A 13,309-nucleotide genomic window follows, 5' to 3' on the forward strand; every position below is an offset into this window, starting at 1 on the left:
CCACTTCAGGGAAAGTATCTGTTCAATATTGTAGAAGACAATATTTGACAATTAAGGAGGGATAGAATTTGTATTAGCTAGGCAATTTAGTTATTTACATTTTCGGTACACCTCACCCATTGTGATGGCACATAACCATGGTTCTTTGGTACTTGTATTTCTCTAATTATCACAATAATAGCAAATTCCTCGCAGCAGATTCACTGTGAGGCTCCTGAAGTTTTAGCTTCAGATCTCCATTTGCATAGGCCTCTCTCAGCCTCAGAGAGTGGTCCCAGCAATTCTGTATTTGTATTAATATATTTCATATTGCTTTTCTTAAAAAAAGATCATCTGAAATTGCATAAACTAACAGCTTTGCAAAATTTTTATCTGACCCTGCAAATTCATTGTATCTCTGAATTTTCCAAGTGAGAAGAGAAAATAGTTTAACAAAGAGTAATCTAGTGATTATTAAAAAAAATATAACACCTACAAAAAGATTGATATTACAGGGTAACTTCTGTGGGCTGTAGAGAAATCCTGGAGTTTTTTTTTTAGAGAATTTTTCTTACCATACTTATTAGAAAAACATAACTAATATAGCACTTTCAGTTTTTTTTTGATACTTTACTCTACTTGAGTGCTTTTTTATTCAGCTAACACCTTGAGGACTAGCTATCTAATTTTCTCAAGTCATAGTTATGTGGTATTTCCTGGAAGAAAATCTAATCTTGAATATAATTGTGTAAGCCACAAATCTGTCATCCACATACATGTGTGAACCTACATTCTATTAGAAAAAAATGTTAATCAACTTAAAGTCCTGTGAAAAGCTGGTAAACAGAAAAAGGAAGAGACGCTGAGACCTTGAATTCTTGTTTTTCTATAAGCTGCTTTACCAGTAAATGTGTGGCTAATTCATTCCCATCCATTTTTATAAGTACTATTTATAATTTCACTTTCAGGATTAAATTCAACCTTGCCCAAAGAAGGGATGGACTGCAGATTGTTCTGTATTTACTTAAATGTATTTAAATGATTATTTTGTCCATGTAGTAGTATTATGTCATTTCATAATAATTAGCTGAGTAGAGAATAGTATTTCTGAAAATATAAGCCTTCCCTTAATAATAAAAATATAAAAATAATATTGGAACCTATAATATATATTGCACATCAGCTAATAATCCAGTTGTAAATAACCAACAGTGAGAAAAGATCACTAGAGTTTTTGAGGATCATTCAGAATCTAATTGCATATTTTAATGCCCATTAAATTGTGTAATTCCAATTATATGCTGTAATATTTGACTATTTTTTGGACTTAAAAAGAAGAATGCACAATTAATCAAGTCTTCTTTCTGGGCCACGGAATAATTTTGAACAGGAGATGTTAATCCTTGCTTTAAAATTAGTGTCAAAAATAGTTTTAGTATGCAAATATTCTGCGAGCATATTTTCCCTTTCATGGGCATGAAAATTCACATTTGAGCCTTATAATTAAATTAACACATCAAGAGAATCGTGCGTGAAATTAGTGTTTCAAGACAAAAAGTGACTATGTGGGCAATGCCGGTGTCATGATGTCAAAAAATTGTAGTTGAACTACAGCCTTTGAACTCTCTTAATACTGTAATAATACGGTTATTTTACATTTTAAATATCACTTAAAAATAGCACATACCGAGTGCAACTCTAGCAGCAGATGCATCATAATTGATCCAGAAGGACACCCACGAAAGAATCGTTATGAGTATAGAGGGCATGTAGGTCTGAAGAATGAAGTATCCAATGTTTCTCTTTAACCGAAAGCTCAGTGAGAGCCGAGGATAGGCACCTGTGGCGACAGACAAGGATGTTACACTGGAGAAAGACACTGCAGACACAGAGTTGGCTTTGATGTCCATTGTCAAAAGCACACATCTAAAAAGTCCGCGAACAGAGGGGCGGCCCACAACCATGCAGTTTGCTTCTGTCAGCTAATGGTATTTAAAGAAGAGCTAGGGGGAGTGTTTTTCAGTCTATTTATAAGATAATAAGGATACTCTTCTAAGGCTAAAAGCTCAGCTGAGAACTGTCCCTGGGAAAACTTTGAGGAAGTTTTTAGCTTAGAATACAGAATAGTGCCAAATACCTTGTTTAAAATTAATGACTTTCCCTTCTTCATTGTAAACAGGGGAGATTTGGCTCAAGGCTTTACTGGATAAAAACGTTTTACCAGTCATCCTCCCAGCCCATCCAGCACGACCCTGAGCACAGGCGCTGGAGGTACTGTCCCCAGACCAACGGGAATACCTCAGGGGCTCCTATTCTCCTGCCCCCAAATATATGCATCTTCCAGACCTTGTCTCACGTCCCTTTCTGTGTTTGTCCCTATATTCTTTTCTTTAGCAGTCTGATTCACTCCTATGACTATTACCACTATATAGAAGATGAACGATTTTATCTCCAGGCCTCCTACTTCAGCATCAACCACATTTTCAGCCAGGATTACATAAAAAAGAAAAGAAATCACCTAACAGATCTAGCACTTAAGGCCGACAATCTGGGAAATTTCCTCCAGTCTGTGTGTATGTATGTGTGTGTGGTTTCTTTTACACAGCTCTGATCAAATTCATATTTTATATCATCATAGTATAAAAATTCTCATAGTTGTTGCAAATTATTTGTAAATGCAATTTTTAATTCTTCCTAATTCTTCATCAAATATATACACCTGGACTCTATAATTTATAAATACAAATTCCTGAATGCTAGAGATTTAGGTGCTTTCCATTTTCATAAAATGATAAATAGTTCTCTTAAGATTATCTTTGGGCAGAGATCTTTTGCTGTATTTAGACTTATTTTCTTAGGATGAATATGCCAAAAAAGGAACTGCTTGGCCAACGTTTAAGGCTTTTGATAAGTACTGTCAAATTACTTTGCAAAGAATCGCACCAGTGTACCCTGCCACTATCAGCAGTTTATAAAAGTGCCTATATCACCTTGCAAACATGATGACATTATATAATATCTTTTATAAAAAACTTTTGCTAATTCCTGACAAAGATCCAACCACAAGCCTAATTTCAGGGTTGGCAATTATTTCAGTGTTTGACATGTGGTAAAAGTGTACACGGACTTTCATTCTATGAACAGCGAACTGACTTTTCCGGTATCATCAATAGAATAAAGCTTCCCTTCACATAACATTGGATACAGCCCTGTGGTTTTAGGTTCCAGTCCATGTAAATCTGGGCCATTGACCTACTGTGCCACCCAGCTGGGCAGACCCTCCTCACGGGCCTTGCCCTCTCCCAGCACCAGGCTCTCCGCACCGTCCTCACATTCTGGAAGCACAGCAGTGACACATGCTGTCTTGCCATACTCAAAATCTTCTGTGGCTTGTTTCCCACAAACATCAAAACACTCATCCAGAAAGTTTAGTGTCTCCATGTTTTCCCAACTTAAATTCAGTTTTATTTTCCACCATATCTCTGCATTAGGCATACCATTTTCTAGTCAAAGACACTTGCTCTGCTACAAAATAATTGCCCATCTTCCCTGCCACTGCTGGTTCACACTCATTGTTCTTAAGACATGTCATTCCTTATCTATACTTCAAGGTCTTGGTCAAATCCCCATTTATCACGAATCCTTTCTTCTTCCTCCCTCTAAATGTAAATGATTACCTTCTTAGATTATTTTATTTTTCATTAAAAATGTAATTATTAATATTTACCAAGGTAAGATCTTCTTTAGCAAGTTGTGCACTCCCCAAGGCAGAGTTTGTGAAGTACAGTATTTTTAAGATACCGCAATGCCTAGGTAAATGTTAAAACCATCACAGGCTGTGAATACATACATCTGTATGCTGAATGAATGAGAATAGGAATATTTACTTTGCTTCTGTGACTCTTTAGCTGAGGTTCACACACGAAATGTTCAATGTCTTTATTGAATCTTAGCTTAAAATCCCATGGCAATTTTCAATATCTTTATTGAGTTAACTTCAAAATTGGCTCTTTTTTTTTTGAGACAGAGTCTCACTTTGTCGCCCAGCTAGAGTGCCTCGCCATGGCATCAGCCTAGCTCACAGCAACCTCAAATTCGTGGGTTCAAGCAATCCTTCTGCCTCAGCCTCCCGAGTAGCTGGGACTACAGGCATGTGCCACCATGCCTGGCTAATTTTTCTATATATATATATTTAGTTGGCCAATTAATTTCTTTCTATTTATGGTAGAGACTGGGTCTCGCTCTTGCTCAGGCTGGTTCCGAACTCCTGACCTTGAGTGATCCGCCAGCCTCAGCCACCCACAGTGCTAGGATTACAGGCATGAGCCACTGCGCCAAGTCAATATTTACTCTTAGTTTGCGATTTCATGACAATCTCAGGCCTTTCTCATCACTTATCATTTGCTTCTCTTTGCTTCAGATGAATTTCACTATATCCACTATATTTGGAATAGTCTCTATATTGGTCAGCACAGGATGGCTTATGCTGCAGTAACAAATAGACCCTGAATCTCAGTAGTAATTTATAACAAAGATTTTCATTTCTTTGTTGGCTACTTAATTTTCTACTTAACTTTCTCTATCTGCAATACTGTTGGACATTGTAGTAGAAATGCTACACATACCTCCTGCAACATTTCATTGGCCAGAGCAAGTCTTATCCCTTATGTCATCCGAATGGGAATGTTTAATCCTCTCCCAGAAAAGAGTAGCAAATATTTTCGAATGATAATGCAATTTATCACACTCCCCAACTGTCCATTTCTCAAGTCAACTTTCTTAATATTTTCTGAAGTATACCTTCAGGGAAACTATTTCTAATAGAAGCCAATATTGCCACCCATGCAATGAAGTATGATGACCCTTTCTCTGGAATACCTACCCCAGCAATATGAGGGGGTGGGCAATGAGATGACTGCATACTCAAATACTTGGAAGATCATTAGAGACCTTGAGGAAGAGAATGCTAATCTGATTTCACAAGTATGTTAATCTCTGGAAATTTGCCAAGATACTCATTGACAGAATTTGGAATTAAGAGAATATACCATTTGCTTATATATTTGTTGAGCAAATACATTCTATTTGTTAAAAGTGAAATGGCTCCTCAAATCACCAAAATTTTTAGGCATTCAGAATATGCCCCATATCAGTCTTGGAGGTGGGAATGGTGAGTGGGGCAAACAACAAAAAAGAATAAAAGCCAGTCTAAGTTCTCAACTAGCTCCTAATTCAAGTCAGAGAGAGACTTACAACTGGCCTGGGGAAAACTGAGGTGTGCGTTATACTGAAGATAAAGAATATTCCAAGACATGTGATCTGGTGCTCTAGGAAAGGTTTCATTGTATCTGAACTGAGACACTCCTAGTTGAATAGGATTCTTTCAGGCAAGGAAGAAGGGGAACTTTCTCGGTCAAGGACCCAGCAAAGCCAAATGAAGAAAAGCCTTTTAAGATACCAAGAGACAAAGATCTCAGAATGTTAGTAAGCACAAGAATTACCAGAGACAGTAGATCTATTTTGCTAGGCAAAGGCTTTTGTCATCTGATGTGCATCTTAACAAGCACATAACAGTTTTTTTTTTGTATCTCTCTTAGACAAAGTCCTTACATGGGCAGGATGGAATGCCATGTATGGAGAAAACTCCCAAGTGATCATAGCTAGTGGCTAACAACTCAAAGCTGAGAAATAGTGAGTCAGCTGCACCAAGACATCCCCTTAAAACCAGCAATGGAAGTATAAAATTACTGCAGAAAGGCACTGAAGTCCTAATGCCTGTGTGTCAATGCAGACGTGATCAGGTCCCCAAGAAATGCTGCACCAACAAACTGAGGCACGGTCCCTGAACACAAGTGCACCATTCCAATTCAGGTCTTCCTTGACAAAACTAGCTGGTGTAGTTGCTGATCCCAACACTTTCTCTACAAATGCATTGAAAGTAATGCCAAAAACCAAGCTCTAGATCTCTAATCTGGTCTAAATTTATAACACTAAGTATTAATGTTTTTGAAGAACTCATTAAAACGTGGACCCAGAGGATCATGCCAGCTTTGTAGAGTGATAAGAGATGTTCAAATGTATCTGTAAAGTAATAAAGTAATAAGCTGGTATTTTAGGAACTGCAGCAGAGCTCACCTATGCATGTGTCTCTCTTCCCCATCCAGGCAGCCACTGCGGGGCTCTCCCACCATGGCCTACGAAGCTTTGTGAGTGCTCACTTCGTGCTGTTCTTGCATCCTTTACCATTCTCTCGTATTCACTGCCAATCTACCTTTCACTTTATTATATGGCCTGAAAGAATGTTACTAATTCTCACTCCCATTACTAGTTGCCTTATTATATGTTGAAAAAAAAATCTATGAAGGAAAGGAAATATATGAAATAAAAAAGATAGAAAATACAGCATTGGAGCTAAAAACAAGCAAGCAAACAAGCAAACAAACAAAAAACCATCTTTTCCAAAGATTGTCCCAACCAAGCAGTCAGTCTTTTCCAATCCTCCAGTAAAACCAGAGTATTGAACCACAGGACATGTCTGCAAAGAATGGGGACATTTGAGTAATCCAGCCTCACAGCTTATTTGGGATATTCTTTTTTGAGAAGCTGACTATTCTCCCAAACCCTCTGTTTCCTTGTGTGTAAAATTAGGGCAAGAATATCATAAGTCACAAAAGAAAAAAAATATAGATAAATTAAATAAATCAAAGGATACTATCAAGAAAGTGAAAAGAAAACCCACAGAATGGGACAAAAATATTTGCAAATCACATATCTGATAAGGAACTTGTATATAGAATATATAAAGAATGCTTACAAAAAAGACAAATAACCAAATTTAAAAATGGGAATAGAGTTTGAACATATATTTTTCCAAAGACAGAAAAATGGCCAAAAAGCCCATGAAAAGATGCCCAACATCATTAGTCATTAGAAAAATGCAAATCAAAACCACAATGAGATACCACTTCATATCCATTAGAATAGCTACAATCAAAAAGACAGACAGTAGAAGTGTTGGTGAGGATGCAGAGAAATTAGAACCTTCATATACTTCTGGTAGGAATGTAAAATTATTCTACCCCTTTACAAAACCGTCTGACAGTTCCTCAAAAGGTTAAACATAGAGTTATCATAATGACCCAACAATTCCACTCCTAAGTACGTGAATTCATTTCCTAAGAGAAATGCAAATATATGCCACACTAAAACTTATACTCGAATGGTCATAGCAGCCTTCCTTATTCCTAATAGCCCAAAAGTGAAAACAACATTTGTTGGTCATCTGATGAATGGATAAACGAAATGTGGTATATTTATATAATGGAATATTATTTGGCAATACAAAGGAATGAAGTATTAATACATGCCACAACATGGATGAACCTTGAAAATGTCATGCTAAGTGAAAGGACCCAGGCACAAAGGACTTTATATGATTCCATTATATGAAATGATGAAAGGTACAGAATAGGAAAATTCATAGAAACAGAAGTAGACGATATAGTTGCCTAAGGCTGGGAAACACAGGCTGGGGGAAAAGATTGCTAATGGGTACAGGGTTGCTTTTGGAGGTGATAAAAGTATTCTAAAATTGATTTTGATCATTATTGCATAACTCTGCAATTATATTAAACACCACTGAATGTATGCTTTAAATGGGTGAATTATATGCTATGTGAATTATATCTCAATAAATCTGTTACAAGGAAAAAATACCCACTATGTGTATTTTACTAGGAATTAAATGGCTTTATTCATATCAAAATATACTGTCTGACCCAAAATGCACACTCAATATATGCAAGTTTCTTTTTTCTTTCCTTTTTCTCCCTGTTTGGTGCCTTCTCTTCTCATGATTCTGTAATCAAAGACTTTTTACCATTGAGCATATTTTAAAAATTTGCTGGATATCTTGAAGGCGATTCCAAAAGACAAAGATAGACAAGAATTCTTTTTTTCAAAGGAGATGTATGACAATGAGTTTTGGAAGAAATCTGGCTTCTGTAGTGAGGTGTGTTTCATATGTCAGAAGTACTTAAAAAAAAAAAAACAACAACAGGATGTCACAGCAACAAGATAAGACAGTTAAGCTCTTCTTTGGCACTGGGAGTGGCCAGGAAGCACAGGTGAAGTATCACTAAGGGCCCTTCCAACAAGAGTCAATGGGTACCCAAAAGAATGGGAATTTGAGGTTAATTTAAATAATATATAAAAGACAGATGGTCATTCCTTCTTTTAATATTTCATGTATCTTCTTTATACTGTTAATAGATGGGATTTCTAGACCTAATGGGCAATAATTTGATGAAGAGATTTTAGTTTAGTAAAAACTAAAGCTTGGAGTTCACAAATAGGCTTAAAAAGAAACTTTTAGAGCATGTATTAAGAAAGGGGCAGGTAGACTTTTCAAAAATTCATAATTTGTCAGGATCATTAACGAAGACGCAAAACATTGATTTTGAAAACTGATTTTTGAAGAGTAGAAAATTCACATATCTTAACTGAAATGTTTCATCATCATTCATTTTGGATCCTTCTCTTTTTCTTTCTTCTAATCTTGGCCAAAGTATTTTGAAATAAAGTAAGAATATATCACTGTCCAAATGTACCACAGAACAAAAGAAGAGAAATAAAATACTATGTAATTAAAGACATATATTAAATAATCTGTTCACCATGAATCTTGAAAAATTCTCAATCTTTCAGCTCAGAGACAACAAAGAAATTAGGGGTAAATTTCAGATTTGGCAAAAACTATACACCCCAAAGTTTGCTGGTCAGCAGGACACATATTCAAAATAAATATGAAAACTGAAGTCCCAACCTGGTGACCTATGTGTTCAGAGCACCATTTCAGGGGCCCCTTGATTTTTAGCTGAATGTATTTGTCGAAATAGGTTTAATTCAGAATTTCTTTTAACTTGATCCCTTTACCTGTCTACAATTCAATTGCTTTATTCACATTTTCATAACTTGTTACTGTTACAACCAAAGATGGAAATATCCTGACTCTGAGCTTTAAAGTACTTTCCTCAATAGCACACTATTCTGCATAAATGTTTCCTGTCTACAATGTTATCAGAAAAATACAGAATTAAATGATTTATGTTTTCTGAGATATGATTATAAAAAATGTTTCCTAAAGTTTCTTCTTTCTTACTCTCACGTATTAATAGCCCAAACTAAATATGAATTAGATATTGAAACAATTATAAACTTTTCTGAAAAAATAAAGAGGGGTGAAAATACTGTAATACCATGTTAGGTATTGTGGAATGGGTAACACATACACTGGAAATGGCTGGGAATAAAAATGGAAAAAAATTGAAATACATCTCTTTGAAGGCACTGGAGAGAGAACAAGCCAGTTAAAACCTGTATTAAGATCTGAGAGAAAAAGGAAACAGAGAGGGAAGCCCATGTTTCAGGGAGCAGCACTTTTTAGAAGAGAAAGGCAGAAGGTAACTAGAACATCTGGCAGACTTATGGAACTACGGGGGCTAACACTGGAGCCAGGGACTCAAGAAGGGTAGTAAACCTCTTAGAAGCTGTAGTAAACCTCTTACACTTTGGGTGGGTTATGCTCATATAAAGAGTTTTGCTCAAAATGTAAAAAATACACCAGAAAGTCTCACACGTGCTCAAAGACTGAATCTGATCTCGGAATCACCCATACCCTAGAAAGTTGATGAGGCTTATCCTATAGTGCTAATGCCTCTGATTGCCAACCAGAAGGAAGTAGGGGTCCTCTCTGAAAGATAGGATCTTTCCTATCAAAAGAAAATTTCCAGAGTGAAGCATGAGGAGAAAATAAAATGCAATATACAGAATGAAATCTGAGCTATAGAGAAGACATAACAAGAAGATTTGAGGTGTGTGTAATTGGAATTCTAGAAAAGGAGTGAGAGACTTCAAACCAAAGACTCAAGAAGATCCACAAACTCCAAGAAAGTAATCACATAGAAAACTACATCATTATTACGATGCACAACTTGGTACATCATAGTAATGCCAATGAAAGCCAAAGACAAGGAGAAAATCATAAAGTCATCTAGAGGGAAGAGAGAGAGATTGCAGTCACATGCTGCATAATGATGTTTCAGTCAGCCATGGGACACATATACGACAGAGGTCCCATAAGATGGTAACGGAGAAGAAAAATTCCTATCACCTGGTGACATTGTAGCCTGGTCCCAATAAACTTCCAAAATGTTTGTTCTTTTCTAATCCCTTTTTGGAGAATTCTCTCTCAGGCTACAAAGTTCTTCAATCCTATTTACTGATCTTATTCCTAAAAAGTACAGAAAGGAAAATAAATTCGTATAGTATTTGATACTGAAATATTTTTTAAATGATCTGGCTTATGCCATTCTTTCATGCATAGGTGAATTAGTATAATTTTTGAGTGCAAGCTCTTTGAAGGTTGGGAGGTTTTAAAACTGTCTTTTTAGGGAGCCCTTGCACTCTAACCAGCAAATGCAGGAATGAAGAACATGCTGAAAATAAGACATGATTTTGCACTCTGATGTTCCCGTGGGTCTGTGAACAGTTTAAGGATTCTGCCCAATACGTGTAGTGTATATTTTCTCCAGATGGGTTTAGGATATATTCTACCATAAACACACTTAAAAGGAAGACAGAGATTGCCCCTGGGTAAGAGTGGTTCCGAGTGGTTTTGAGCTAGTGGATTCAGGAAGGCCATTCTAAGTGGCTGCAGTATCCCGTGGAAGCAGGTGCACCCTCTGCAAACACCTCATCAGGCTTTCTGATGAGGCTGCATGAAAATGCAATAAGAAATCTTCATGGCAGCACCCTAGTGGCCACCACTGCAATTTTCTAGGCAAAGGCAGGCGTGGGCAGGATTATTCCACTGGGAGAATACTACTCCTGTGTTCTGAGCAGACCTTTTGCTCATACCACTTGGAGCATCAAACTGTCTAAATCCCAGCTTTAGAAGTTCAATATCATTTTATTCAATGCATCACAGGGCAATTTTCTTGGTGTGTACACTATTCCTTAGGGATAAGCTCATGTCCCCGCTGGCCCTCACTACCCACCCAAGGTGAGCATCTCAGCGTGTTCTCTACGGGAGGCTGCGTGGACATTTGCAGGACATGTTGCGACAGAGGATAAAGAAGCACTGCATGAAAATTGCCTGACTGGTATCTTAAATGTTCAGGCTTTTGTATTTACTTTTCATGCGCATGGCTCTCAGAGGCAGGGGCAGGAAGGAGGCATGTTGGTAACAACCTTGACTCATTGTTCACTGAAGACACTGTCACACAACCCACGTCCAGCAGTACTCCAGACAAGGGTGGGGAGATACGCACTTGAAGGAGCAGGCACCATGAGCTGTGAGCAGAGCTAGGAGGTGGTCAGTGCAGCACTAGACATGCGCAGCAGCCACCTCGCCCAGTCTGGGGGCAGTGCGGTGGGCTGAGCAGGTCAAAAGGCTCCCCAGAGGAAGTGGCATCTAGATGACGCTAAGGAATGAGTTGATGCTGACCACAAGAATGGGAGGCAGGTGGCTGTGGGTAAGGAGAGTTCAACCCAGCCCCCAGCTTCTTGGTTGTTGTCACAAGACCGGAGCTAATTTCTACTCACTGCCTGTTGTTCAAGTTATATGGACAGCTCTGCCTTCATTTAGCATTTTCAACCTGGAGTTTGCAGTCTTTGTGATGCCTCACAGTTTATGAAGCACTTTCATTTATTATCTCAATTACAATGCAAAGCATTCAGTAAGTACAAAGCTACTGAGACAGCACTGCATGTGGTAAAATACACATAGTTGTAAATTTAGTAAAACCTCAGCAAGAAGAGACTGAAGAACAAAAGATGCCACCTTAATCTTTGGACACTTGATACAGAGATGACAGTGAAACATAGGCCAGGGAAACATTCACTAGATATTATCAGGAGAACATGACAGTGTCTAATGAGGCAAGGCTAAGTGCAGGTGGCCTAAGTACCTGGACTGCCAGGGCTGGCTGCTAGCCCAGAGTGGGGAGAAGGTGGCTTACTTCTGAGAGAACAGTGCCACCTCCTCTGATCTTCCTCTTTCCCCTTCCTTCCTGCCTCCAAGGCCATCCATGGCACTTGTGTACCCAAAGATGAGGCAGTACTCAAGCAGTACGTTTCCTATGTTATGAAACATTGGTTGGTTAAATTCACCCTCTGTCTTTTGACTTTTCAATAACCAGTCCCAGAGAGCATCTCTTTCTCAGGTGGTCCTTCCTATCCATCCAAGTTTATCAGTCCTCTACAGATATGGAGAAAAGGGGTACACATGATGATGGTACTTCCTTGGATGACCCACTGCTGTGAGTCACGCCAGTCACGCCAGCACGGCCAGGGTCCCCGAAGGGACTATGTGTGGACATAGGACTCACCTGTGGCGAAGACGACATTCCTTGAGACCAGACGATGCTCCACAATGGAGAACTGAGGGAGCTCAATCCTTTCCACTCCAGTGACAGCCTTGTCCCCGCCACGCCAGTAAAATTCAATGTCATCCGTGGTGTAGCCATCTGTCAAGAGAGAGAAGGAGAGAGATGGCGGGTATGAAACATCACCATTTTGTATCAATGCATGGCTAAGTAAATTGTCATTAATAAAGTGGAAGTAATGGTTTTGCCATATTTGAAGTATATTTGCTTAATGTGCTTGTCTATAAGAAGTGTCATCAAAGAGCTAATTTCAAATATTCTTGTGTTTCCTCTGCTATTTGATTTGTACCAGGCTGGTACTGAAAAGAAGTGAAGCTATGGAGACTGGGCCCTCAAACCACAGTTCTGTTTGTAAAGTATAACTTTAGAGCTGGCCCAGAAATCACATAGGGATGAATTGAAAATATATCCTAAGTGCAATGAATAAGACAGTTGTAAAAGAAAATGAGAACTCAACTATGAAGAGTCTGCAAAGGAAAACTCCTCTCAAGAGCTACTGAAAAGCTCAAAGGCTGACAGTGAATTTAGCTCGTCAATGGCTGACTATATGAGGGACTCGCAGAGCCAAAGTAGTGTTCTTGGCATTTTTGGACCATTTCGTCAGCTCTTCCTGGCTGTGAGGTTTGCCAACCTTAGAAATATCTTTTGTTGGGTTATTCCTGACCCTTAGAGATTTTCAAAAGTGGTTTCCTCAGAGGGATGAGTGGTCACTAGCTGGATTATAGCTCCAAATCCAGCTCTTAGTGCAGTGCTCGTGTGAGTGCTTCACTCAGTGAGGAATCATTGCTTCTAAAGAATGACTAAATAGGGCGATAAAGTTGGATGTGACTTGTAATACTCAGGAGTCTCCTAAGAGATTAGGTCAGCTTTATCCATAAGTTCAA

At 38.2% G+C, this 13,309-nt stretch overlaps 1 protein-coding gene across 2 annotated transcripts in view; it reads right to left on the reverse strand.

Annotated features, from left to right (window-relative positions):
* The window catches only part of GABRB3 (gamma-aminobutyric acid type A receptor subunit beta3), a 204,095-nt gene that overhangs the window by 13,259 nt on the left and 177,527 nt on the right, over nt 1-13,309 (reverse strand). For both annotated transcript variants that reach the window (XM_012760006.2, XM_012760005.2), the window contains exons 6-7: nt 12,369-12,506; nt 1,667-1,819 (exon numbers count right to left, since the gene is read on the reverse strand). In XM_012760006.2, coding sequence (XP_012615460.1) covers nt 1,667-1,819; nt 12,369-12,506 — 291 coding nt within the window. The remainder of the gene's footprint in view (nt 1-1,666; nt 1,820-12,368; nt 12,507-13,309) is intronic.

Source organism: Microcebus murinus, chromosome 7, assembly GCF_040939455.1.
Source record: "Microcebus murinus isolate Inina chromosome 7, M.murinus_Inina_mat1.0, whole genome shotgun sequence".
Classification (NCBI taxonomy): Eukaryota; Metazoa; Chordata; class Mammalia; order Primates; family Cheirogaleidae; genus Microcebus; species Microcebus murinus.